The sequence below is a fragment of the Ursus arctos genome, unplaced genomic scaffold (genome assembly GCF_023065955.2).
Source record: "Ursus arctos isolate Adak ecotype North America unplaced genomic scaffold, UrsArc2.0 scaffold_24, whole genome shotgun sequence".
Lineage (NCBI taxonomy): Eukaryota > Metazoa > Chordata > Mammalia > Carnivora > Ursidae > Ursus > Ursus arctos.
In genome coordinates, this window is record NW_026622919.1 from 14,136,480 (window position 1) to 14,163,956 (window position 27,477).

The 27,477-nt window shown below is 43.0% G+C and overlaps 2 protein-coding genes across 7 annotated transcripts in view; one reads left to right on the forward strand and one right to left on the reverse strand.

Annotated features, from left to right (window-relative positions):
• Window positions 1–27,477, forward strand: part of POLG2 (DNA polymerase gamma 2, accessory subunit) — a 66,470-nt gene that overhangs the window by 19,910 nt on the left and 19,083 nt on the right. For 3 of the 5 annotated variants that reach the window (XM_048225580.2, XM_057318054.1, XM_057318055.1), the window contains one exon: window positions 3,819–10,748. In XM_048225580.2, the coding sequence (XP_048081537.1) occupies window positions 3,819–3,942 (124 nt within the window). In that variant the 3' untranslated portion in view covers window positions 3,943–10,748. Of the gene's footprint in view, window positions 1–3,818; window positions 10,749–27,477 lie in introns of those variants that run through there. The other 2 variants (XR_008961252.1, XM_048225582.2) reach the window with 2 other exon arrangements.
• Window positions 5,957–27,037, reverse strand: MILR1 (mast cell immunoglobulin like receptor 1). 2 transcript variants are annotated; one of them, XM_026512464.4, is made up of 10 exons: window positions 26,932–27,037; window positions 26,799–26,840; window positions 22,585–22,860; window positions 17,153–17,440; window positions 15,204–15,314; window positions 13,236–13,325; window positions 12,627–12,683; window positions 12,431–12,499; window positions 11,927–12,003; window positions 5,957–6,331 (listed from the first exon to the last, which is right to left on the reverse strand). In XM_026512464.4, exons 1-9 carry the CDS (start codon window positions 26,984–26,986, stop codon window positions 11,954–11,956), a joined length of 1,038 nt encoding a protein of 345 aa, XP_026368249.1. In that variant the 5' UTR covers window positions 26,987–27,037; the 3' UTR covers window positions 5,957–6,331; window positions 11,927–11,953. The 2 variants fall into 2 exon arrangements, with proteins under 2 accessions (XP_026368249.1, XP_026368251.1); XM_026512466.4 differs by lacking the exon at window positions 17,153–17,440.

Genomic DNA, 27,477 nt, shown 5'->3' on the forward strand with positions numbered 1-27,477 from the left:
TCACCCTCTCTGAAATGGGTTTTATTATCAGGAAAGAGGGAGAGTTTATAGAAACTGTCACAGGTGTACTGTCAAATATTGAAGATTAACCTAAAACTAAACCTTAAAAGATTAGAACATTTATTGATTTTTGAAAAGCAAGATAAAATAAATGTTAGATGCCATAATCTAATATTACAGTATATATTTTATGTCTGGTTCTAATAGATATATTTAAAAGAAATCTTTGAACTTTTATGTGCTAGTTATGTTTGTGTTAATTATACTATCATTACTCACCTGACAAAAATTCCAAACACACAAAGAATAGTATAATTAACCCCAATACTATCATCCAGTACCAGTAACCATCAACCTGTGATCATCTTGCCTCATCCACCCAACAGCCAACCTTCCACGTCAGTTTGAAGCAGATTGCAGCTCTCATTTCATTTGTTAAGTATTTTAGTTAAGTGTCTTTTGTTAACCATTATCACACCTAAAAAAATTTAACACTAAAAGATATTAATGAATTATTGACAGTTCCTTGGTTGTGTGATAATGGTATTATGGCTTTTTAAAAAATGTCCTTATCTGATAGAGATGTACTTAAATATTTTTGAGTGAAATTATATGATCTGAGACTTGCCTTAAGATTCTCCAGTTTAAAAAAAGTGGTGGAATATAGATAAAAAACAATAGTGTCTCTGAGTTGTTGAAGCTGGGTGATGGGTACATGAGGGTTCAGTGTTGCCTTCTTATATTTGTGCATGTTTGAGAATTTTCATAAGTTTAAAAACCAATTCTTTAATGTCAGGTATCTACTCAGTTTTCAGTTGTCTCATAATTTCAAAAAATTGAAGTTGATTGTTAGGTCTTTTGGTCTTGAGCTCTCTCTCTCTCTTTTTTTTTTAAGAAATTGGGCTGCTTATTATGGGGTTTGCCACTGTTTGGATTTTGCTTATTGCATCCCCGTGATGGTTTAACCTGTTCTTCTCTATATATAATTTCCTATGGATTTGGAAGTTGAATCCAAAGGCTTAATCAGTTTCAAGTTTAATTTTGGGGGACAAGATTTTTCCTAGGTTGTTGTGTTCTCCCGTCAGGAGCCAGTAATGTCTGGTGGTTTCTCTTTGGGGATGCTAGCAATCATTGATCAGTGCTTAGGTCAGTTCATTAGAGGTGACAAAACGGTGATATTCTAATTCTCTTTCTTCCTCATTCACGAGCTTGAATACTTATGTAAAAAAAAACATCTCATCTATTACTTGCTTAGAGGTGTGAAAGAGGTAGGATAAATGTGGATTTGTCTCCTTTATAGTTGTTCTCTTTCATGTTCACATTGTCCTATCTTTGGCCAGTGGGAGCCTCTTCAAGTTGGCCTGGAGTCCTTTTGATACAACTTCAGTAGTCGTTAATAGCTTCCTTTGTATCTAATGTGTGATACAGAGATTGTATGTTTCGGAGTTTCTCCAAGAAGCCCTGGTTCCTTTTAATGGAAAATCGTATTTGGAGGCTGTATCTGGGTACGGGGATGCTCATTGTTAGAAGGTGGTCTTTGTTTCTAGCACTTTTCAGTGTTCAGTACTAGCAAATGTGTAAGTGTGTGTGTGTATTTCCCCCTGAATTAAAAAAGCCATGAATTCACATCAATACTTCAGATTCAGATTCAGCACTGCAGAGGATGTGTGTGGGGGGGAGGGTGGTCTATGGGTGTGTTAATCAGTTTTGTCAGAATAAAATTGATATTCAGTAAACTTACTTAATTTTAAATGTACAAATTACAAGTTTTGACGAATATGTAACTACCACCACAATGACAGTACAGAAATTTCCATCACCCTAAAAATGTCCCCTCATGCCTTTTAGGACTGTAGGACTTTTACTTAATCTCTTTTATCATACATCTGTATCTCTTCCATTCCAAAATCCCAGTTCTCAAGAATACTGAGGGGGCTGGGGCGCCTGGATGGCTCAGTCCATTAAGCTTCTGCCTTTGGCTCAGGTCATGATCTCAGGGTCCTGGGATCGAGCCTCGCATTGGGCTCCCTGCTCAGTGGGGAGCCTGAATCTCCCTCTCCCCATCCCCTGCTCGTGCTCTCTCTTGCTCTTGCTCTCTCTCTCTCAAATAAATAAAATGTTAAAAAAAAAAAAAAAAGAATACCGAGGGTGATGATATAATTAGAAAGCCACGCCCCACAACTGCTCATTTGCTTGATCTCACCTTAATTATGGCAGTCTCAGAATTGCCATACCAATGTGACCACCATATGTCTACTTGAAAGTTTAAATTTCAGGGGCGCCTGGGTGGCTCAGTCAGTTAAGCAGCCCACTCTTGATTTCAGCTCAGGTCATGATCTCAGGGTCGTGAGACTGAGCCCCGTGTCAGGCTCTGCGCGCTCAGTGGGGAGTCTGCTTGTCCCTCTCCCTCTGCTTCCCTCTGCCCCCCTCAACCCCCACTCATGCACTCTCTCTAAAATAAATACATAAAAATCTTTTTCAAAGAAGTTTAAATTTCATTTTTGCAATTTGGTGTTAAATACTTAAATTTTTTTTTTAATTTTTTTAAATATTTTATTTATTTTTTAAATTTTTTAAATTTTTTAAATTTTTTAAAATATTTTATTTATTTATTAGAGAGAGAGTGCATGTGCACACAAGCAGGGGAGTGGTAGGGAGGGGGAAAAGCAGGCTCCCCGCTGAGCAGGGAGCCCCACGCAGGACTCAATCCCAGGACCCTGAGATCATGACCCGAGCCAAAGGCAGATGCTTAACCAACAGATCCACCCCAGCGTCCCTTAAAACATTTTTCTAAAGAAAATCTCAGTCCTGCCCACAGCTACCTTTATTTAGGTCCCCTGTCCTCTTAGGGGCCTCAGCCTTCACAGGAGGGTTGTACTCCAGCTCCGACCGCTAAGGCATTTGTGCTAACTGGCAACATGGAATGTTTCCATGGCAGGTGAGGTTAGAAATACTTATGGAGGTTTATCCAGATTAGAGGTATCCAACTGGAGTTACTTCAGAATCTCCTCTAGAGCTTTTTGTTTTGTTTTGTTTTGTTTAAGATTTCTTTCTTTATTTGAGAGAGAGAGTGTGCACAAGTGGGGGGAGGAAGAGAGGGACAGAGAATCTCAAGCAGACTCCCTGGCACGGGGCTCAGTCTCACCACCATGAGACCAAGACCTGAGCCAAAATCAAGTGTCAGATGCTCAACCGACTGAGCCACCAGGCACCCCTCTCCTATGGAGGTTTTTAAATATATTTGAGCCCTATTCTTTACTGATCATAATCTCTGGCAGTGGGGCCTACGCAAGTATATTTTTAAAACTTTGAAGTTGTTTCTGATGCTCACCCCAGTAGTGATCACCATTAAATTTATCAGAGAGCTGCATACCTGCATGGTATTGTTTTTATGGATTTTCCCTCCATGGTTTTGTTTTTACGGATTTTCCCTCCAATCCAATTGTTTTTTTTTTTTTTTTTTAAAGATTTTATTTATTTATTTGACAGAGAGATAGCCAGCGAGAGAGGGAACACAGCCGGGGAGTAGGAGAGGAAGAAGCAGGCTCCCAGCGGAGGAGCCCGATGTGGGACTCGATCCCGGAATGCCGGGATCACACCCTGAGCCGAAGGCAGACGCCTAACGACTGCGCTACCCAGGCGCCCCAATCCAATTGTTTTTAATACATTTTCTTACCAAATACCCTTCCTTCTTAGGCAGTACACAACACCAATATATATTGAAAGATGTTAGAAATAGTTCTATGAAACTCATTGTTGATTTAGCCATAAGAGTGTTCTTGTTCTTTTTTTTTTTTTTTTTAATTTATTTATTTTAGAGAGAGAGAGCGCAAGCGGGAGAGGGGCAGACGGAAAAGGGGAAAGAGAATCCCAGTCAGACTCAGCACTGAGCACAGAGCCCACTGCTGGGCTCGATCTTACAACCCTGAGATCATGACCTGAGCTGAAGCCAAGGGTCTGAGGCTTAACCGACTGAGCTACCCAGGTACCGCACCATAAGAGTGTTCGTGAAGGCATTTGTTTGCTATGTTACACCATGTCTTCCTGTAAGGAAGCATGGGAGAAATTTCTCTCAGATAGTTGTGCTTCTCCTGGCCTGTTATTATATGTGTTATATATTTGTTTATTTTGTTCATTCAAAAAGGCTTTTTTGAGCACCTAAGTCCCAGGGACTGTAGGTACTGGGGATGTAGTGGTGAACAAGATAGGCCTTTCTAGGGGTAGGCAGGTGGGAACAGACACTAAGCAGGTAGGCATATGGACAATTTCAGGTAATTTCAGATAGTGATAGTGTTGTAGGTAATAGAATAGGATGATGTGCTAGGTCATGGCTGTGATCGTGTGCTTTGTAGGTGGTCAGGGAAGCTCAGAGGATGTGACCTTCAAATTGAGGCTGAATGGTACAAAGGAGCCAGATGTGTGAAGATCTGCGTCAGAGCCTCCTGGACAGAGGGACTAGGAAGTGCCAAAGCCCTTAGGAGTGACCAAGGAGCAGAAAGCAGGCCAGGGGGGCTGGAGTAGGTGAGCAGAGGGGAGATGAGTAGAAGATGAGGTCAGAGAAGTCATCAGGACCCACATCACTTAGAGCCATGGTGGCCACAGCAAGTCTTCTGGAAGCCACTGGGGCAGGAGGGGATGGTTTAAGTAGAGAAGGGACATACTGTTATTTTGAAAAGATCACTGTGGGAATGGGATGCAGAGGAGCAGAAGGGAAGCAGGGAGACCTGTTAAGGAGCTCTGACAGGTGGTGGCGGCCAGGACAAGAGAGGGAGCAGTACCCTTTTTAGACCTGGCAAGAGGAGCCTCTGCACTGGGCCCTGTCTTTTGAGCATCCTGCTCTGGCCCTTCTCCGTTTGTGTCCTTCCCCACAGGATGTTTGAGGGGCCAAGGAGGCATGCTTGGAGATCATTGTAGTCCTTAGGTGTCTAATTTTTCGAACCTGTAAATCAGTCACAACCTCTGGTTTGGTGTTTTGGGGAAGGGTCAAGGGCATAGTCCATGCCCCTTGAGGGTAGAGAGGAGAAAGGAGGAAACAATGAGCTTCAGCCATCACAGAACTATTGATCATTCCTCTGGTTAGGTCTCCTTTACATCCTTCCTGAGAAGCATCGCTGAGAGAAGGCAGTCTGCTTCGGCTGTAATCCACCAGCCCTGGGAGCAGAAGGGAGAGCTGGTCATCCCAGCAAGGCTTTTGTGCTCCCCTGGTATTTCCCTGCAGGTACCACCTTTTCCCAGTTTTCTATTGGATTATTGATTGGTTGTTTTTTGTTTTGTTTTGTTTTCAATAATTTGTAAGAGCTCATTATGTATTATGGAACTTCAAACTTCATCTGAGATGTGGGTTCAAAATATTTCCCCTACTTATTTTTTTTGGCTTAGCTTATGATTTTTAAATGTAATTTTAAAATGAGTCACCTAATTAAATTTAACAATCCTTTATGTCTTCTGAATTGTGACTCATACCTAGAAAAGATTATTTTTAAATTCCTCCCGTTTTCTTCTAGCACTTCTGTGGCTTATTTTTAGGTATTTTAACATTGACCTATCTGACTTTATTTTGTTGTAGAGAATGAAGTAGGGAGTCCACCTTTTTTTTTGTTGTGATTCTCAAGTTTTTGTAGTATATTGAATGATCTTTTCCCCACTGATTTAAAATGCTGTTTTTTTCATATACTGAATTCCTACGTGTGTTTAGATTTATAGCTAGACTTTCCAGTCCCATTCCATTGTTCTGCTTGTTCAGCCATATGCCAATACCACACTTTAAACATCATGGTAGCTTTATGTTTTCAAACCTTATACACACATCCCTCTCCCTCTCCCCTGCCTTAAATGTCGTTTGTTTTCTATATGCTTCTTGATTCCTATACCCTTTATCTGTGTTTGCTTTTCTTCTTCAAGTACATTGATGGTGTAGTTCTTTCAGTGAGAATGCAATTGGAAAAACCTCTTTCTCAGTCTTTGTCCTAAAATGTCTTTATTTCACCCTCAGTCTTGATTGAAATTTTGACTAATGTAGAAGATATTTTGAGTGGCTCTCTTTAACCTCATCATAATGCTCCTCCCATTGGTGGGGTTGGAAACCTAAAAATATAATTCCCTTACTGCTAGGGGATGTACGGTGGTGAATATCTTCCAATTAGATGCGCGTGTGTGGGATCTGGAAAGTAGAAGGGAGGTGGAGATTGTTGCTGAGAAGCAGGTGTCCGCGGTGGCAGAGCTCCACATTCTGTGTCTGGCCTCCGGTTTCTGGGCCTGAGGCTGTGGTTTCAGAGGCAGCGATGGTAACAGTAGCAGCGGGAGCTCTCTGGTCTCCAGATTGTAAGAAAATCTACAGATAAATTATTAAAGTTGAAGAGAGAGTTTAGCGAGGTTGCTAAGGGATACAGAATCAAACACAATAATATTGTGTTTCCATATTTCGACAACATGAGATAAAAACACAACTTAGCATTACAATATCAAGTACCTAGGAATAAACCTAACAAAAGATGTGTAAGATCTTTATGCAGGAAATGATAAAACACTCTTGAGACAATTGAAGAAGACACAGAGAGTGAGATATTTATAGTTGGGAACGCTCACTATTCTAAAAATGTTAATACTCCCCCTCCCCAAATTGATCTGTAAATTCAATGCAGTGTCAATCAAAATCCCTATCATGTTCAGGGCTTGTTTTTGTTTTTGTTTTTTTTTCTCTTTAAGAAAATAAGCTGACTTTTTTTTTTTTTAAGCTGACTCTAAAATTTAACTGGAAATGCAAAAAGGTCAAGAATAGCTAAGACATTCTTAAAAATAACAAGATGGAAAAATCTGCTTTTCCAGTTATCAAAACTGGAAACTGGTACTGACACAGGAGAGATAAATAGAACAATGAAACAAAATCTAAAGCCCAGAAGGAAACCCACATATATATGGACATTTGATTTGTGACAAAGATGACACAGCAGTTTAGTGGGGGAAGGAACAGCTTTTCAGTGGACAGTGCTAGAGTTGGTTATGCTCATGCGCGGGCTAAGGGAGAAATAGGATACTCATTTCGTACCACACGCAGAAACGATTCTGCGTGGGTGTGAGCCGAAATACGTAAGTAAACGAGAAGAGCCTTTAGTAGATAGTAATATAGGATAATCCTTGTGTGACCTCAAGTTGAGGAAATATTTCTCCACCTGGACACACATACACAAAAAACACTGTAAAGGAAGAGGTAGACAAATTAAGTTCTTAAAATTAAAACTTCTTTTCATCAAAAGGCAACATTAAGAGAGGGGAAAATTAAGCATCAGAGTAGAACAATTATTAAAAAATAAGAAAAATCAAACCACCTCCTAGAAAAACAGGCAAAGAGCCTCAAACAGATATTTCATTAAAAAAGAAATCCAAATGCTCTATAAATGTAGAAAAATGAGTTCAACCTTACTAGCCTCAGGGAAATGCAAATCAAAATCACAATGTGATATCACTGTATGCCTACAAGAATTGTTCAATTAAAATGACAGTGCCAGTGCTGGTAAAGATGTAGGGGGATGAAAACTCACATACTGCTCAAGGGAGTGAAGAGGTTGATAGGACGGCTTGGAAGAATATTACAGCATCGTCTGCTTAGATGGGGGATAAACCCCATGACACAGTCATTGTATCCCTGCACATACTCAACATAATCGCATGCACTTTGGAAGTAGCAGACACGTTCATAGCGTAAGAGTGGTCATAGCTGCATAATTGTAATAGCCCCAAACTGACAACAGCCCAAATGTCTGTCAGCTATAGAATAGACAAATTACCGTATATTCAGACAATGGAATACTATTTAGTAATAGAAGACGTAATTACAGCTACATGCAGCAACATGGGTAAATCTCACAAATATACTGTTGAACCAAAGAAGCCCGACACAAGAGTACGTGCTATCTGATTATGTGAAATTCAAAAGCAGGCAAAACTAAAGATGGTGTTTAGGAATGCATACTTGGTGGTAAAACTATAAAGACAAGCAAAAAATTGATTCCCCTAAATGAGTAGCGAAGGCGGGGAGGTGGGTTCGTGAGTGGGAAGAGGCACGCAGAGCGTGTCTGGGCTGCTGGCAGTGTTCAGTTGATATAACTTACGAAGCTGTACATATCCATTTTAATGCATTTTCTTATGAAGTGTGCTCTATTTCACAACAACAAAAAATGTAAAGAATCTATGGATTTGAAAACGACCCAAAGTGAAGCTGAAATAGACATGACAAAAATGTAGCTATTGAAATGAAAACTCAGTAGACCTTTTCCCCTTCATTTTCCTCCGCTTCTCTTCCTGAGCAATTCAGTCCAAAAGCCTGAACATCTGTGCAGGGGGGATCAGGTAGAGTGGGAAGCCACAGGAAGTCACAGCTGGGTGAGGATGGAGTCGTGAGGACTACACGAGCCTAAGTACACAAAGCACTTCACAGCACCTGCACCTTGGTACGTGCTGCACACCTGGCAGTTATCGTTGTTGTCACAGAGGAATTCTTGGGAGACGGTGTACCCGCCACCTCTGTATCTCACGTCACATCCACTGGGCCTCACCTCCGATGCCAGCGCCGCTGAGACTTCATTCACTTTGTGTCAACAGCGTTTTGCTTCAACTGTACAACACATGCCCCCATTTTCTGCCCTGGTGCTTTGCAGCACCCTGGGTGTGATGCCAGTGGAAGCCCTCTTGGAATGTCCACATGCACAGCCTAGAAGTGGGGGAGGAATCACCTCCTGGGACAGCCCTCAGCCAATTGGGATGGAAGCCAATGGACCCCAAGCCGACAATGCTGAGAGACATTTTCTTGTTGCTCAGAAGGTTCCAATGGGATCAAGCCCCAGATGCCCATAGAAGTGTCCAACTCAACAGTACGCCCTGGTACTGGCTTTTCCTCCAGTCCCTTATGCTTCTTCCCTCGGGTGACCTCCCAGATAACTTAATTGCACTGAATGCTTATCTCAGGCTCTGCTTTCAGGGCCAGTCCAGGATAAGACGGTATCAGAAGGCCCTAGAAAGCAGCCCTAGGAAACGGGATTACTCCTCGGATGGATAGCAACAGGCGATGTTGTAAGGGGGTGGTGGTAAGGAGGGTGGTGATAACCCTTACATGCCATAGCTTCACAATTACTTTACAATTACTAAGACCTTACTCTGCAGTGGGGAAGGAGGCAGAGGTAGAAAGTGAAGCACTAGGCTATGCAATGGTTTTAGCACTTGAAAGGCAAAGGGCAATGGTAATTATATGGATTGTGCAGTTGGTTGGCTTCTAGTAACTGCTTTAAAAGCTTTGCAAGGAGAAAATGAGAGACTATTGATTCAGGGCATGCTGTGAAACCCAGAGGCATTCTGGACTTCAAAACTTCAGAAGGTCTTAACTGGATCAGATCTAATTACCATTATGGTCTGGAGCTTGCTAGCCCCTCCCCACCCCTGTGTTGACTCTGTTCTTCTGTTTCACTGCCCTGTTCCCTCAGTCCTGCTGTCTGAGGTCACTTGCCATATAGGTTACCTGCATCCAAGTCCTTGTCTCAGGCTCTGCTTCAGGAGGGAACTCAAGACAGAAGCAGCAGCCAATGGTGACCAAGTTACCAAGTTTAAGGCCTCGAAGACTGAAAGATTTCTACAGGGAGCAGCCAATTAGTATGACTCAGATTAAGCATCATATCTCAAATAGCTAGACTTTTTTTGAGCTATATGCCTGGCTCTGTTCCAAGCCCTTTATATTCATTACCTGAGTTAATTCTTATGGCAGCTCCATAATAGGGGCCTTATTTGCCCCCTCCCTTTCTCTGTCCCCCCCAAATGAATAAAACTGAAGCCCATAACTTATCCAGAGTCACATAGTTAGGACATGACTGTGCCTGAATTAAGCTCAGTCTGTCTGACTCTCGAACCCTTACTTTCTTAGCCTCTCTGACACACTGATTTCCCCCCAAATAAAAATGTCAACAGAGAGAGGGCAGAAATTATGTTCCTGAATGCTGCTTTATGGCAACAAAATCCTCGAATTAATCTGGACCTGTGTGCACAGTTTCCCTTCCCACCCGGAAGAGGCATTCCTATGGTCAGTGCTGCTGCCGATCTTTGCTAGAATTTAACTCCCAGTTCAACCACCAGTAAGCTATGAGTGACGTTGTAAAATCACTTACCCCATCTGAGTCTAAGTTTCCTTACCTGTAAAAAGCAAATTAAAAATATCCTTGTAGGATGCTAGACAGTTAGTGTCTAATAACTGGTAGCTATGATTTTTCTAGTCAGAGGTCCACTGTTGGGAACAATTAAGACTGAGTTTCAAGCAACGTCCAGAAGAAGAGCAGAGCAGAAAAATTTTGGCCAAGTTGTTTGTCTAGAACCCTACAAATGCCTCTTGGCTTTTATTGGGCTTTATTAATAACGCCTAAGCTGGGAGATTTAAACTAGATATCATATTGACCCACCCCTGTAGTGGTCTGAATGGTGGCTGCCCAAAAGATAAGTCCTTGTCCTAACTCCTGCAACCTGTGAATGTCACCTTATTTGAAAAAAAATGTCTTCACAGGTGCTCCTGAGTGACTCAGTTCGTTAAGTGGCTGACTCTTGATTTCGGCTCAGGTCATGATCTCAGGGTCCTGGGATGGAGCCCGGTGTCAGGCTCCGCACTCAGCAGGGAGTCTGCTTGAGGATTCTCTCTCTCTGCCCCTCCCCCAGCACACACGTGCGCATGCGCGCGTGCTCTCTCTCTCATAAATAAATCTTAAGAAAAAGAAAAAGGGTGCACCTGGGTGGCTCAGTCTGTTGGGTGTCTGACTCTTGATTTTGGCTCAGGTCATGATCTTGGGGTCCTGGGATCGAGCCCTGTGTTGGGCTCCATGCTCAGCATGAGTCTGCTTGTCCCACTCCCTCTCCCTCTGCTTCTCCCCACTCTCTCTCAAATAAATAAAATCTTTAAAAAAAACAAAAAAGGGTCTTTGTAGATATAATTAAGGATCTTGAGATGAGGTCATCCTGGGGAGTCCTAAATCCAATGACGAGTGTCCTTATAAAAGAAATCAAAGGAAGAGAAGGCCATACGAGGACAGAGGCAGAGATTGGAGAGATGTTGCCACTAGCCAAGGAACACCAGGAACCATAAGAAATTGAGAGACAAGCAAGGATTCTCCCCTAGAGTCTGGAGGGAGCACAGTTCTGCTGACATCTTGATTTTGGATTTCTGGGCACCAGAACTATGAGGAAATAAATCTCTGTCGTCTTAAGCCACCAGTTTGTGATTTGTTAAGACAGTCAAAGTAATCTACTCTCCTGTCTCCCACAGAACACTATTCTCTCTACACAATGCTGATGGGAAATGCAGCAGATAAAGGCATGCCTTTGACATTAGCTAAATCTTGAGGACTGAGAATGTCCATGAAAATCAGTATAAATATTTTTGTAGCCTTCCAAAATCTGAGAGCAAATTGAAACAGTGATGGATAATAAATGTGTACTTGGTGAATAATCTCACTTTCCTTTCGTGGTAACTATAGGGACTCTTCAAACACATTTTCAAGGTCACTGGTTTTTGTTTTAGAATTTAGACATGTTTTTTTTCTTCTGGACCTTTGGTGGGCATGGTAGTGGGGACACTGGAAAGGTGATCGCTATACTGCTTCCAGGATGCACTTATGAAGACCACAGTGGTCTAACAATTACTCTTTTTTTAAAATGATGTCACAATGGGGAGAATGATCCATGCCTAAAAATAGCAGAAGCATTTAAAAATTGTCACTAGTCAGGATCCCACCTGACAAAACTTGTCTGATGACAGGATTGAGTGTACGCTAATAGGCCAAAGGAACAGTGTTTAATCATGAAAATAGTAATTCACGTTAGGTCGCCAGTGAGATATTTTTAAGTATCGATCACATTTGCTTTTTCTTCATGTAAATCAGCTTTATAAAAAGGATCTTACTCTGAGATGTAGCTTTATCTTTAAATTTCACAAGATGAGTTCAGAGTAGACATATCCAGTTTTATAATCATAGACTTCTGAAATATAAGAGAGAAAATAATTCAGTAAAATTAGGATATATATCCATAGAGACTCTACAAACCAACACCCCCCCTCAAAAAAACCACATTTTAGTAGCTGAGTGGTCTGAAAGAACCATGTATTGACTGTTGTTTTTTTTCTCCCTGGACTATATAAGAATAATTTATTCTTAAAAATGGTTTGTAAGTACCCCTGCATCATCCTCTGGATTTTTTTATATGATACTCTCAGTGTCACCCCCCCCCCCCAATCTCCTGATGAAATTTGTTAGGAGCTCTGGCACTGGTTGTTATTGGCTTCCTGGGCTGTGCATGGTGCCTCCAACTACCCCATCCTTGGGCTTCTAAAGCTCCAGAGTATGGTGGCCTTATAGGGACCATGGTCTCATTTTGATAGGATGTCTTATCCCAAACTGTGGCTCACCGTGAACTCCTGGTGCCACCTCCTGGAACACAGGGGTAGCATAATGTATCTCCTGGGAGTGTCCGGTTCCTGGGCAGAAGACAAGGAACAGAGTTATTGGGCCTATAATCCGAATCTCTGATCACTTGAGGGCAGTGGTTTAGCCAGCCCCCGTCAAAATGGTGTGCAGCTTCTGGACTTTGCAGAGAACACTCACCATCTTGGGCTGTGGGAACACACTGCCTTGGTTCCGAGCCTGGCACAGATTCCTTAACTGTAAAATGGGAACAACACAAATTGGGAGTTAGTGGTGTTTTCGTAGGCAGGGCAGGTAAATTGCTCAGCACCGTGCCTGGACCAGGGCCGGCCCTCAGTCAGTGTTGGCTGGGTGGGTTCTCATTGTTACCAAGGCCCTAAGTCTATTTACCATAAAGCAGCAAATGATGCCTGCCTTAAGAGGGGATCGTAAGAGGCTCTGGAACAATGTGGATCATTCCGAACTGACATTAAAAAATCTCCAAGATACGTTAAGTGAAAAAAAGCAAGGTGTAGAAGAGCATATCTATGACCTGCTACCCTTTGTGTAGATGCTAGCATCCACATAGAAGATCTGTGTGAGGATTTTAAAAACTGGTTGTTACCCCTATAAAGTGGAACTGGACGTCAGGGGTGGGAGGAAAACATTGTATTCTAATTCCTTTTCTTCCTTTTCTTTTTTTTTTTTTTTCACCCATGTGTCTGTATAACTATAAAAAAAAATTAAAAAGACAAAAAACCTGAAACCAAGCAACCACACCAATCAAAATACCCAACAAAGTTCTCTTACCTGCTTGATTTTCACAGATATTTGCATATATTCCAACTTCCATGGCCGTATTTCCATAGTTTCTGGGTGCCTTCTCTCTCATAGCTTTTCCTACATAAATTGAATCATTTATGTAGAATCATTAAATTAAACCAGTTCAGCCACATTTTTCTCATTTCCTCTGCCAAGGAGCAGAATCCCCCAAAGTTCTGAAACAAAGAATAACCTGCTCATATGGCCTAAACTATTGTCTATTGAAGGAAAACCATGGACTCAGCAAGGAGCCCATAGCATCCGCTTCTCCAAGCCAGAAGCCCTTCTGATTTATTTTCTGGGTTTGCGAGGAACATCCTTTGCTTATCAGATTACGCTTGAGGTGGCCAGAGACGCATTTTCTTTCCTTCACTGAAAAGAACAGTCTGTAAAAAGCTTTGTAATATCTGCAAGAGACAGTAAATTACCCAGCTTAGTTCTATTTAGCCCTGGCCAGTAACCAAGAATACTAGTTGTACTTTTGCAAGACTTTTTGTAGGAAGGGAAGACAGGTTTTTAAAAAATGTATAAGATGTATACATTTTGACATCTCTTTTCAAGTCTCGTGTCAACTGAGTTTCTGACCCGTCTGAACGATAACACTCTGGAGGAGGCACAGGAGGCTAGCAAGATTCTCTCCCTAGCTATGACAGTATCTCCCCGTTCTACAGGTGAGAACGCTGAGGCTCAGGCAAGTACAGGAGGCTGCCCGATGCCCCTCAGCTCGCTGCCGGGTGCTGGTGCTGAAACACGCTGTTCTTTGTGCATACCTTGGTATTCCTCCACACTTGCATGCCAAGTGAAAAAGGCCATTTTGAAATCTTAGGTAGAAGTGATCATAAGAGGTGTAGAGTGGAAAGCAGTGACTGGGGCTTGATGCAGCACTGAAGGTGGGCGGAGGGCAAGGACGCTCTTGTCAGTCTTCATTGACTGAGCTTCCTCGGAGTGGCAGAGCCAGCCAGCATGCTGACAAATATGAGGCAAGGCTCTTACCTTTGCAGAGCTGGCTGTCAGAACCCACTACCTTGTTTGTAGGCCCCGGGGCACAGCGAAAATGCAGGGCCTCTTGTTAAAAAAAGTATGAAGATCTGGGCACCTATGTTCATGGCAGCAGTATTCACAGTAGCCAAAAGGGGGAGGGCACCCAAAGGCCCGTTGACGGATGAGTGGATAAACTTCGTGTATATACACATATGTATCTATGGCTCTGTCTGTAATGGAAGATTCTTCAGCTTTAGAAATGGAGGAGATTCTGACACAGGCACAACGTGGATGAGTCTCGAGGACATGCTGCTGAGGGAGATGAGCCAGTCACAGAGGGAGAGATACCGTAGGAGTCCATCATATGAGGTCCCCAGAGTAGCCAAAGGCATAGAGACAGAGGGGAGAGTAGTGGTTGCCAAGGGCTGGGGGAGGGGGACTGACTGGGGAGGGCGTAATGGGGACAGAGTTTCAGTTACGCAAGGTGAGAAAAGTTCCATGCGTGGACAGTGGCGATAGTTGCCCAGCAATGACAATGCACCTAAAGCCATTGAACTGTGTACTTAAGAGTGGTTAAGATGGTGAATTGTATTGCTATGTAAATTTTACGAATTAGAAAATAATTTTTAAAAGAGTAAAAAAAAAAAAGTAGAATTTCAAGACAGTGACAGCAGAGCATGAAACCTAGTGTGCGGCTCTTCTCAGTGCGGGGGCCTTGTGTGACCGCACGTGTCACGTACCTCCAAGCGATCGAAACAAGAAGGGCTTTCACCAGAGAAATGAGAACCAGCCTAGGTGTGAGCAGTGTAGGAAGTCGGCTTCATTTACCTTCCCCTTCTGCATCTTTCCCTTCTCTCTTGGTTTTCCTCATATCCCATTTTGTATTTCCCTTTCTCTTCCTCTTCTTCACCTTTTCGTCTGCTTTCAGTACCCAACTCCAATGGCAAACCATGCAAAAGCCGCTGAAGAACTTACTTGCTTTGTACTTTGGTAGTATCCAAAATGCCAGAATTGGGATTATTACGATTAGCACCAGCAATAACCCCGGAAGCAGTAGCTGCAGGCAGAAAGGACAGCTGTCTCCACCTGGAAGAAGACAGTATTCACTGGTCACCGCATAGCTTTCTTTTCCAATGATATCGAACTGTGGAATGTTCTGGAAAGGGCAGTCACCACTGTCTCCCAAGCTAACTAATGTACTGTGCACCTCGGTCCCTAGACTACTATGGACACCTGCAACTCTTTTTTTTTTTTTTTTAAGTTTTTTTATTTGACAGAGACAGAGACAGCCAGCGAGAGAGGGAACACAAGCAGGGGGAGTGGGAGAGGAAGAAGCAGGCTCATAGCGGAGGAGCCTGATGTGGGGCTCGATCCCATAACGCCAGGATCACGCCCTGAGCTGAAGGCAGACGCTCAACCGCTGTGCCACCCAGGCGCCCCAAGACACCTGCAACTCTTGAGAGTTAACTTGTTAGTCAGTGAAGTTCTGAAAGTCATGACCAAGTACATCTTCCACATTGGGTCATACAAGGAAGAGAAAAACAGCACAGCATTTAACAGATGGATTCCTGGCAACATTGTTAGGATCATAAGGCTCAGAAGAGCCTGGTCATTTACCGGACAAAGCCCTTAGTCATGTTGGCATGATTTATGTCACCTAAACAGCTACCGTTCATTATTAACTATACCCCAGGCACTGTGTTAAGCACTTTACATGTATTGCCTTATTTATCTCATTGCTATCACTCCCATTTTACAAATGAGTAAGGCTCAGAAGGGTTAAATGACTTTCCTATGGTCACACAGCTAGTAAATGGAAGGGCGGTGACTGTAGGCAAAGCCTGACTCTGGGTCCAACGGGCTGCCTCATTTGTTAGAACCTACTGAACACCAGGGCATGGGCTCTGTTCTGAGGATGAGGCTGGGTGAAGTGTTCAATACCCAAGCGTGCCTATCTGCCTTAGCTAACCTCTTTTTTGTTCTATCCTTCTCCTACCTCAACAAGTGTCCCTTTGTAAGCACCTGGAAAGCCAGGTTTGAATCTAGACTTCTCAAACTCCTCAGAGTTCTGCATGAGAACATGGCAGCATGGAGAGAGCCAGCCCCAACCCAGCCCAGCCCACTTTTCGTCCCAGGCTCTGACCTGCGCCCTAAGGGGTCTCATGTGGACATGGACCCTCCAGCCTGCATGTACAAATGTTGTCCATGCCCTCCACAAACAGCCCCCTTCACTCAGGGCCGGGGATGCTCACTTCCTTTCTGTGGTACAGCCTTGGGAGGATAAGCCGGGAATGAGACTTGTGTAGGTCCTGGAAGGTGGGTTCTGATGTGAGTGGGTGGGGAATTCAGATCCAGGTACCCAGAATATGGTTTAGGCAAGTGGGGATGCAGGCTCCAGGTGGGCACATTCTCATGTCCCCCTGGACTCCTCAGCCTATGGGAAGATGCATGGCCAAGAAGCACCAGAGCAGTGCCCTCCAAAACACAGCACTGGGACAGGAGCCCTTCTCAGCCCAAGGCGGGGTCCTGGAGGTCTACACCCTCCAGCCCTTGGCAGTGGGTAGTAAACAGCCAAGCAGGAGGTGTTAGCAGTCAATGGAAAAGCAAAAAAGAATCAACACCCGGCAGCTCCAAGAGATGCAAATACTGATGTGATTGCTTAGAACCTGCACAGCGGAAGATCAAGGCAGGAAGCAGGGTCAGGTGAGGGAGTCTCCCTGCAAGGTTGCTTCCTGACCTAGCTTCTAGGCTGTTCCTCTTCCTTTTATTGGCAGAAAGAAACCCCATCAGGGTTTGTGTGGAACCTCCCAAAGGAAAGGCATTTGGATGCAGATGGCCAACAGGGGAAGTGGGTGGGCAGAGGAGTAGCTGCAGTTTCTGGAAGCAAATCCAGACCCTGTGGACAGAGCTCAGGTAGCTCTTACCTGGTGGGGGATTGATGAAGACTGGCTGGCTGTATCTTTCGTGGTCAGGCAACTTGTTTTTAGCTTTGCACCTATACTCTTCCCCTTCTCTGGCATTGTTCTTGGTTATGTTGAGTTCTGCAGGCTCTCTTACATGCTTGGAAATAGGTTGTGATATGGCAATATCTTTCTCAAAGAAAGTATAAGTGATGGGCAGAGAGCCATTGAATGAGATACAACGTAGTATTATATGTCGGTCTGTTTTGATGTTAATAACATGAATGTTCAACACTGGTGTGATCACTGGGTCTAGAAAAATGAAAGTGTGTGTTAAAGGGATAAGCAGATTGAATTCACTCACTCAGTCCACAAACATGGATTGAACCCCTACTCTGTTCCCAACCGTGGACCCAAAGGTGAATGACACCCTTCCTGAAGTATCAAGAAGCTGGAAGCCCAGTAAGAAAGACCGATGGTATGTGGTAAGCTCCACTCAGTGTGGCACAAGCCAGGTGCTGAGAACGCCAGAGGGTGGAGGGTGTCTGTCTGCTTGGAGGAATCAGAACACAAAACTTGCCTTTCATCAGAAGTCTCAATCTGTTCATTGTTGAGAATGAGTATAATTTTGCCAAAGATCTAGTTCCAAGTATGAAGTTGAGAGGTGCTTTTATTCCTAATCTTTATAAGGTTACAGTGGGGTTTTTTTTTAATCAAAGAAGTCTAAAAATATCATCTTTTCTAACTATATTTTTATTTATAGAATTCAGCTGTACAATTATCTTCTACTTCCTCCCACAAGCAGGAAGTAACCTTGGTAAATAGATTCAAGGGAACTTTTCAACAGGAAGTATGTGGGTCTGCTAGATTCTGTCAGGTCATACCCTATTTTGTGGGAGAATTCAGCTATAGTATTTATTTTATAATTCATTAATGGGGCACCTGGGTGGTTCAGTTAAGCGTCTGCCTTTGGCTCAGGTCATGATCCTGGGGTCCTGGGATCGAGTCTGCTCCTCCCTCTCCCTCTGCCCCTCCCCCTGCCCATGCTCTTCCTCTCACTCACTCTCCCTCAAATAAAAAAAGAGCTAATTCATTAATGAAGCAGTGTTGTAGGAAAGGAAGGATAATTGTTGAGATTCCATCATGTGCCAGGCTTGCTATTCACATTACCTCATTTCACTTCACAATAGTACTACAAGGAAGATAGTTTCATGCCCACTCCACAGATGAACAAACTGTAATTCAGAGAGGTTAAGAAACTTGCCCAAGGTCTCTCAGCTAGTAAACAGCAGATCCAGTTGCCTTGAGCCAACTCCCCAGCAGATTCTTTCTTTAAACAATATCAGTTGGGCACAGAAACAGTGAAATACAGGGACCAAAGTGTAAGTAAAATCAAAGAAAATAATTTAGAGTCTCCTTACTCCACCCCTCCCCTGAGCAGGAATCTCTGGGGAAGCATCCTTGACAGAGCAGCACCTGGTAACAGTGGCCTCCAAGAACGACTTTGGAAATAGTAATGGTGGCCTTGGGAAGCAACTTGGGGAACAGCACCAACAGGACATTCTTCCTATGGAACGGAAGTCTATATCCTATAATTTTCAGGAAGGGGCAGTTGAAACATTCATGAGGAAGCAGAGAGCACGGACTCCTCTCTGAGATGGGATGATCCAAACTAGACCAAGGATTGGTATCTTAAGTGACTGGAAAAATGTACACTTCCCTGAGAGTTTGTAAAAAGACTGGCAAAGGGCATCACGGTGATCAGAGTAAGGGAGTCGCTACTCTTCACTAAACCAGTTATATTTTTACAAATTTCAGGGAGCCCTTTTAAGACTCATTCAGCTGCCACCTTTCTCGTCAGACCTTTCCTAAATCCTCCAGGCTGAAGTACTTCCTCTTCTGCTTTCTATCCTCTTATTATATGATCCACTTGGATGTCTTATGGTCCCCTCAAATGGAACCTGTCCGAAACTGAACTCTAGCTAATCTGTTAATTATTGAATAACCAGTGGTAGATAAACATATATTAAAATACCATTGTTTAAGAAATGTTTTTATTCATATATTCATCCATCCATCCATCCATTCATTCACTTGTTTTATCATGGTAAGAAGAGTTAACATGAGATCTATTTTCTTAAATTTTTAAGTGCTCAATACAGTATTATTGACCATAAACACAATGTTGTACAGCAAGATCTGGAGAGCTTACTCATCTTGCCTACCCCAAACTTATACCATTAAATAACTCTTCATTTTCCCCAGCTCCCCATTCCTCCAGGTTTCCCCATCTCAGTAAATGCACGACTCCTCATCAGTTGATCACCTTAGATATCTGGAAGTCATTCTAGACTCTTTCCTCACCTTCACGACCTGTGAATCCAAATCTAATCATCTAACAAGTCCTGCTGTTTCTTCCTCCAAAATATATCTTGAATCTGCTCACTTCTATCCATCCTCACCCCTGTCTCCTGGATGACTACAAGAGCCTCCCAACCAATCCCCAACTTCTACTCCTTCTCCACCTCACCTAGAATGGAATAACTTTGAAGATGATAAGTTGGGTCACAGGCCCTGCCTGACTTGGCCCCTTCCTCTCCAGGCTCACCTGGGGCTCCAGTCCCCTCATCTGACCTTCAGCCATACCAGCCTCCTGTTGGGTACTTCCCAACCAGCCAAGTTCTTTCCCAAGTTGGAGCCCCTGCACAAGCTATTGACCCTTGATTAGAGCCCTCTTTCCCTGTCTCTTCACCGAGCCAATTCCTTCTCATTCTTCAGGGCTCTACTTAAATGTCCTCCCCTTCGAAAAGCTTCACCTAACTACCCTATCTAAGTAGATTGCTCCACCTTCCCCTGCTTCTCTCCATCACCGTGCCAGTTTGTTCTTCCTTCATAACAATCCACAAAGTTTGTGATTATGAATTGGTTTGGGTACTTGGGTTTTGTATCTCCCCAACTAGACTGTTAAGCTCCACCAGGGCAGAAACGAATGTATAGCCGGGGCTTGGCACATTTGGGATATCATTAATATTTGTTGAGTGAATCAGTGATCAATGAATTTGTGTTCATGGCTCATATCCCTACTGCGCTGGGGACACTAACTTGTCTTAGGTATCACTGAAACCCTAGCAACACCCAACACAGTTACTTGCACAAGTTAAGCACTCAGTAGATATCTACCAGTCTGATCTAAATGAAGAGGAAACAGTTTTATAATCTATCAAGACAGTTCTACAGGACAGTGTAATTACTGTAACAAATTGCAAGAAATGTGCATTTACTTGGAAGGCAGGATGTGGGAAGCTTTTATACATATCTGTGTGACAGAAGCTCAGCAAATGACAACTCGGGGTTTTTTAATCAGTCAATTTGAGGCTCCAGCCATCAAGTTCATACACTTCTAAAATGGGGCTTATTCCTTGCAGGAGTGTAGGCCCCTGTTATTCAAACAGAGGAAACCCACACCAGTGGTGGGTCTTGCCATCCGTTCTCACACTGAACCTCAGTGACTTGAAGGGCATTCGGATGCTTTCCCTGCAAATGAGTGCCTCCTCTCCTCACCCCATTCTGCCCACAATAGACTGAGACCCTCACTCAGAGTTAAAGCCAATGTTAGGATTGTACCGCCTATCTTGGCAACTCATATTTTATTGACTGAGGCCTGGAGATATCTCAAAGGTAGCCAAAGGGAGTATCTAAAGTGGCACAGGAAGCCTGTGGTACACAGGTCCGCTAGTGCTCATCCCATTGCTCTTTCTGCAATACCAGGCTGTCCAGTCCAGTCTGGTGGCCTACACTGACCACCAGAGAATATTATCAGCTGGGGGATAGTCAGACGCTTAACTGACTGAGCCACCCAGGTGCCCTATCGACTGTTTTTTTTTTTTTTTTTTTTAAGATTTTATTAATCTATTTGAGGAGAGAGAGAAAGTACGGGCAGGGGGGAAAGGGAGAAGCAGGCTCCCCACTGAGCAGGGAGCCTGATGTGGGGCTCGATCATGACCTGAGCCAATGGCAGATGCTTAACTGACTGAACCACCCAGGTACCCCTATCATTGATTGTTAAGACGGTTATGACCTAAAAAGCTAAGAATCATTGAGCTAGAGCAGCGGTGCCCAATAGAACTTTCTGTACTGATGGCAATGTTCTCTGTTTGCATTGTCTAATACAGCAGCTACTGGCTGGCTGTGGCTATTGAATACTTGAAACGTGACATATAGGACTAAGGAACTGAGCTTTTTTTTTCATTTAATTTTAATTAATTTGGATTTAAATGTAAATAACCACATGTGGCTAGTGGCTACTATGCTAGAGAGCACCGACCTAGGGATCACTCAAAGATTTGATCAGTAAGTGAGAGCTCCCATGTTTAGAAGCCTCCAAGTACAATGCACACATATTAGCTGGAAACCCTCTCTCCCTCTCCCAGGAGTCATTATCAAGGTCACCTTTATAAATGAGACCATTAATGCTAGGTCGTAAGAGACTTGGGGTGGGAAGATGGGAGAGAAAAATATAGCAGTAATAAGATGTGGTTAGGAAAGAAGAGTGCTGGCTGATGGGGCACCTGGTGGGTGGTCACTGCAAAGGGGAGAAGGTGGGAAAGGCCTGGGGCTTTGAAGATCCTTGCCGCAGCGTCCACTGCTGATTCGAAGACTTCTTGAATCTTCAGAGAAAAAGTAACTTTTGCCTATGTGATGGGAATCCTAGAGTAAAGAATCTAGAAAAGATCTCGACAACTTCCCAAATTGTTCATATAAGACTTTTTGTCTAAGGCAATCAGGCTGTTATTATCTGAGATAGCTAGAAGTCTTTGGAAGAGGTATGTGGGACTGCCAAGATGTTGTTCCCCAAGTACCGGCCATTGTGTCTGGCCCTTCTACCAGCTACCCTGCATCCAGCTGAATGTGACATATCTCTGGAAGCCGGGAAGGCACAAGCCGAGTGGTTGGTCATATGATCCCATCCCCTTAAACGGGAGTACTTGCTTCAGTCAACAACCCCAGCCACAGGGGGATCCACGAAGATACTATCTTGATTTGGTAGACCTATGCAAGATCAGCAAATATCTATCCCAATTTCAAACCCTCTCCCAGGACCTCACTCTTAGGAGCTCCGCTTGAAATTGGGCTCCTCTTCTTCTGGTATTATGTTTTCAAAACTGATAGAGATAGGGAAAGAAAAAAACTTATCCAGGAAGGAAAATTGGATCAGACGTTTAATGTTTCATATTAAGTCTGGCAATGACAACTCTATTATTGTTTAAATAAATCTTCTATTAACCATTTTTAAAAAGTCTTTAGAAGAGAAAGTAAAACAGAATTATTAAGAATAAAGACCTCAGTGGCATACTTTCCAGGCTCATGAGTATTTGCAGGGGAGCAGAGAGCCCATTGTAGAACAGGAAAGAATCCCACAAATCACAAGGCCCCCCAGGAATGAGTGCTCCACTTACCGACAAATGTGAAGTTGAACTCACGACTGTATTTGATCACCGAACAGTTAGGAACTTGGGCTTTGCATTTGTAGGGGCCCAGCTCATGAGCTTCTGAGATGCTTAGGTTAAAAATCATGGGTTCACCTTTTCCATCATGGGTTCTCAGGTGTTTCTCACGCCGAAACAAAACATAGGTGATCCGTAGTGATTTGTTCTGGTTGGAACAAATCAGCGATACATTTTGACCCCTCGATACCAGTTTTGTTTCTGAGTCCAAACTTGGAGAAAGGAGTTCTGGAAAAAGTAACACAAGAAAAAGTCTTTGTTAATGTCCCTTAATAACTAACTGATAATTTGGTCACATTTTGTGGGTCAAGGTAGTAGAGACACTGGTTCCTGGAGAACTTTCTAGCTGCACAGCCAGACTGACCAGTGTGTGAGGAAGCCTCAGCACCTATAGAAGCTCCTTCCAGTGATGGATGGGGGCCTTGCCAAGCTCTCTCATGCTTGCCACCTCTTCTGCCAGTGAGAGCTTGAAGTAGACACTCTGATTTTTTTTTCTCTTTTTTGAATTTAAATTCCAGTTAATTGACACATAGTGTAATACTGGTTTCAGATGGGTACAGTTTAGTGAAGTGTACTCTTAACACTGGCTCTGCTGACTTAGAAATATTAATTGATTGTTTGTGTCTCTAAAAGATAAGGACTTTTTTGGTAAACATAACAGTACCATTATCACAACTAAAAATTAATAGGGTTTTTAAAATGTCATCAAACAGGGCACCTGGGTAGCTCAGTCAGTTAAGCGTCTGCCTTCGGCTCAGGTCATGATCTCAGGGTCCTGGGATGGAACCCCGCATCAGGCTCCCTGCTCAGCGGGGAGCCTGTTTCTCCCTCTCCCCTCTACCCCTCCCCTCTGCTCATGCTCTCCCTCTCTCTCAAATAAATAAATAAAATCTTTAAAAATAGAATAAAATAAAGTGTCATCAAACATCTAATTAGTGTTCAAATTTCCCTAATTGTCTGTTGGTTTTGTTGTCGTTGTTGTTTTTGGATCCAGAATGGCCCACTGTAATTAGTTGTTATGTTTCTTGTGTCTTTTTAAATCTATAGACATTTCCATCTCGTTTTTTTCTCCCCCTGCAATTTATTTGTTGAAGATAGCAAGCTGTTTGTTCTATAGTATTTTCCATGGTCTGGATTTTGTTGATCACATTCCCATGGTATACTTTACCATGTTCCTCTGTCCCCTGCCAGGAGGCTTAATGAAAGTCAGATTAGCTCTTATTTAGCAAGAATGCATGGGGGTAGTATGCACTTCCATTAGGAGGCACATAATGTCTGATCATCCCTCTTTTTGTTTCTTAGTAGGCTTTGACAATAACCACTTGGAAGCATTATTTCATTAGAGGTTGCAAAATGGTGATATACTAATGCTATCCTTCCTTTTTCGTTTATTATCTGAAATAATTCTATAAAGAGAAACTTGCCCCCATCAACTCTTTAGTTATACTGAGGTATGGTTTGCATAGAAAAGGCAGGATAAATGCTTAGTTCTCTCCCTTTATTGACCAGTTCTGAAAATAATGAGTTGGTTTCCTAGCATCTTCTAACAGTGGGATATTTTTCTTTCAGTGTTGTTATTTTCTGTTTAAGAATCATTATGAATGCATAGTTTAAACATATTTGATGTATTTCAATCCATTGGAATCATTATTTTTATTGTTCCATTTTTTGACCATGGGAAGTACCTCTAAACCAGCTCCTAAGTCCTTTTTTTGGTCTTGTTTTTGTTTTAAGGTTTTATTTATTTGAGAGAGAGAGCGAGCGAGCACAAGAAAGCATGATCAGGGGGAGAAGCAGAGGGAGAGGGTTTGTTTGTTTTTAAGTTAGCTCTATGCTCAATGTGGGGCTCGAACTCACCACCCTGAGATCAAGAGTCATATGCTCTACCAACTGAGCCAGCGGGCACCCCTCCTGAGTCCTTTTGACACTACCCAGCAGTCTTTGATAGCTTGTATGTTTGTATTTTATTATTTTAAAGTGGCAAAGGAAAAAAAAAAGCCTCATCAGAAAATCTAATGTAAAAGAATAAAATTATTAAAGAAGAGAAATATTAGAAAATGTTTTATATCACCTGGAAGAAAAGTTCTTCCAAGTAAGGCACAAAAATTGAGAGCCACAGAGAAAAGAACTTAAAGCTTTTCTATGGCAAAATGAAGACAAGTGACAGCCTAAAAAGAAATACTTAACACATAAATGAAAGCAAAGGATTCTTTTTATACATATAAGTCAATGGCAAATGAATAAGAAAAAGACAAATAAATGGACAAATAATATGAATAGATAATTCCCAGAAGAATGAATGCAGAAGGCCATTAGATATGCTAGGGGCAAGGGATAGCTTTGGTGGAGGAGGGGTTTAGGCCCCTCAAAAATGCCAGCAGCCTCCCTTCCACCCTTTGGTCTGGACAACTAACATTTTCTCAGTCTTACATATAAACTCAGCTTCAAGACAAAGCGTCTCCTCACTTCCCAACCAGATAGCCATACCTAAATTTCTTCTCCATGGAACTGAGTGTTCATGACCAAGAAACATGAAAAACACGCTCATCCTCACAAGTAATGAGGCAACTGCAAATTACAACAACACTGAGATACTGGTTTTTACTCATCACATTGGCAATTTACAAATGGATTGTCTCTGCTGTTGGAGAGGGGTGGGAAACACTGGCCCATGTGAGTGGTCACTGTTGGTGACAGGTTCAGGGTGTTGTTGGGAGGGCAGCTTAACAATTCAAATGTACATGACCTTTGACCCAGCAATTTCACCTCTAGAATTTTATTTTATTTATTTTTTTAAAAGATTGTATTTATTTATTTTTGTGAGAGAGAAAAAAGAGAGAGTGCGAGTGCACGAGCCAGGGTTGGGGGCAGAGGGAGAAGCAGACTCCCAGCTGAGCAGGGAGCCCAGTGCGGGGCTCGATCCCAGGACCCTGGGATCAGGACCTGAGCCAAAGTTAGATGCTTGACCGACTGAGCCACCCAGGCACCCCTCACCTCTAGGGTTTTATCCTCCAGAGATGCTCTCACCCTCTCTCTCATGCATCCACAAAGGATGTTTTGTACAAGGACGTTTATTGTAGCGTTGTTTACATTACGAAGAAAAAAATGGAACAGTCAGTAAGGGGGATAGTTACATGAACTATGGCTGAGTCATGTTCCGAAACACCATGCAGCTGTTAAAAAAAGAGAGCCAAGTCTACATCTACTGCTACAGGGATGTCTGTGATTACTGTTATCTAAAAAAAGGACAAGTTATGGAAGAGTTTGTTTACTACAGTGATGAACAGAGAATGGCTGTTAATAGTGGTTGCTTCTGGAAGTGGAAGAGAATTGGAGGGCATAACAGCACTTTCATATTTCATACAGTAACAGCCACCTGGCCTAGCATCTACTGACGGTTCACCGTGTGCCAGGTGCTGTGCTGAGGGACATGGCTTGTGTCACTCAGCCCTCCTCAGAAGAACCCTCCCTGGGAGGTGCTTTTATTATCCCCACGTAACGGAGGAAAGAGATTAAGTGCCAGCTGGTTGCATCATGTACCCAGGCTGCCTGCTGCAAAACGGTGGGACCAGGGTTAGGACCATGACGCTAGCGGGTCTGGCTCTAGGATGAGAACCTGCCTCCCAATATATATTTTTTATTTTGTTGCTTAAATTATTTTACAATGATTATGTAAATGATTTTCTACTTTAAAAACAAAAATAAACCAAGAGGGACGCCTGGGTGGCTCAGTCAGTTAAGCTGCCAACTCTTGATTTTGGTTCAGGTCAGGATCTCAGGGTCCTGGGATGGAGCCTTGCAGCTGGCTCCGCGTTCAACGGGGAGTCTGCTTGAGATTCTCTCCCTCCCTCTCCTTCTGCCCCTCTCCCTGTTCATACTCTCTCTCTAAAATAAATAAGTAAATCTTTAAAAAATAACAGAGAAGGAAAAATATTTCATTGTAAAAACAGTCTCAGTATTTTATCTCTAAGTCTCAGGAAAGAGGCTTCTACTCCCTGCCTCACATCGCTTCATTTTAAACTGTAGGTGATGGAAAAGACTTGACTCTGGTTGCTCGTCTAAAAGCATGGAAAGACTTAATCATGAACGGTTGCGTTGAAAGCTGACCATCCCCACTGTGTCGGTGAAAACAGTTTTGGTAAAAGAAGGAAGTAAATGAAACTTACCGTTTGTTCTTGTCGTGTCACAATCCAAGGCAGCTTTTTGTACTGAAAGAGAGAAAAGGAATGTGAGAAAACTTTTTCCACATCACGTTTGGGTTTGGAGATGCGAAACTTCAAAATGGCAAATGAGCCTTACGTGTGAGAGAAGAAAAAATGCCCCAAAAGAACAGTTTGTTCAAAGGTCTCCACATCTCTCAGAAGAAATCAGAAAGGAGGGCAAAGGAGGCGTGGTGCCCCCAGGGGGGTGAGTCATTTAGGGACTTCTCCTTTTTTGACCGAGTTAAAGAAATTGGAGTTGCTGGGGCAAGCTCGAAAAGATATGACTGGTTGGTTTGACCAATGTGTGTTCCCCCAATGAGTTCTTGTAAGAAGAGAGAGATGTGGTAGGTCGCCCTAACTCTGGCTGCCTGGGAAGCTGGACAGTGGGAAGAAGAGGGAAAAACATGACCGTGATTTTGTCTTTGCGAGAACCCACCTGATCAGCCCTCTCTGGATTCAGCCTATATCAAAAGGAATTTGATGGAAGTTTGGTTTAGTCTTGGGAAGCAAGTAGTGACGGTCTGGAGTAGATACACACAAACAAGGCATCAGAAATGCCCGATTGTGTTACATGCTGATTCCTAGGCCCCTCTCCAGACTTCCTGGGGATCAAACCTGGGACTGTGAATTATAAGAAGGGCCC

Excerpts from the sequence above, each read along its gene's own strand:
- MILR1 (XM_026512464.4), bottom strand. The coding sequence starts at position 26,986 with ATGTGGAGACCTTTGAACAAACTGTTCTTTTGGGGCATTTTTTCTTCT. Across the intron at positions 22,861-26,798 it reads TGACACGACAAGAACAAACG|AACTCCTTTCTCCAAGTTTG; the intron begins GTAAGTTTCATT and ends TACTTTTTCCAG. Across the intron at positions 12,684-13,235 it reads TATCTGTGAAAATCAAGCAG|TTAAGGAATCTGTGCCAGGC; the intron begins GTAAGAGAACTT and ends CCCATTTTACAG.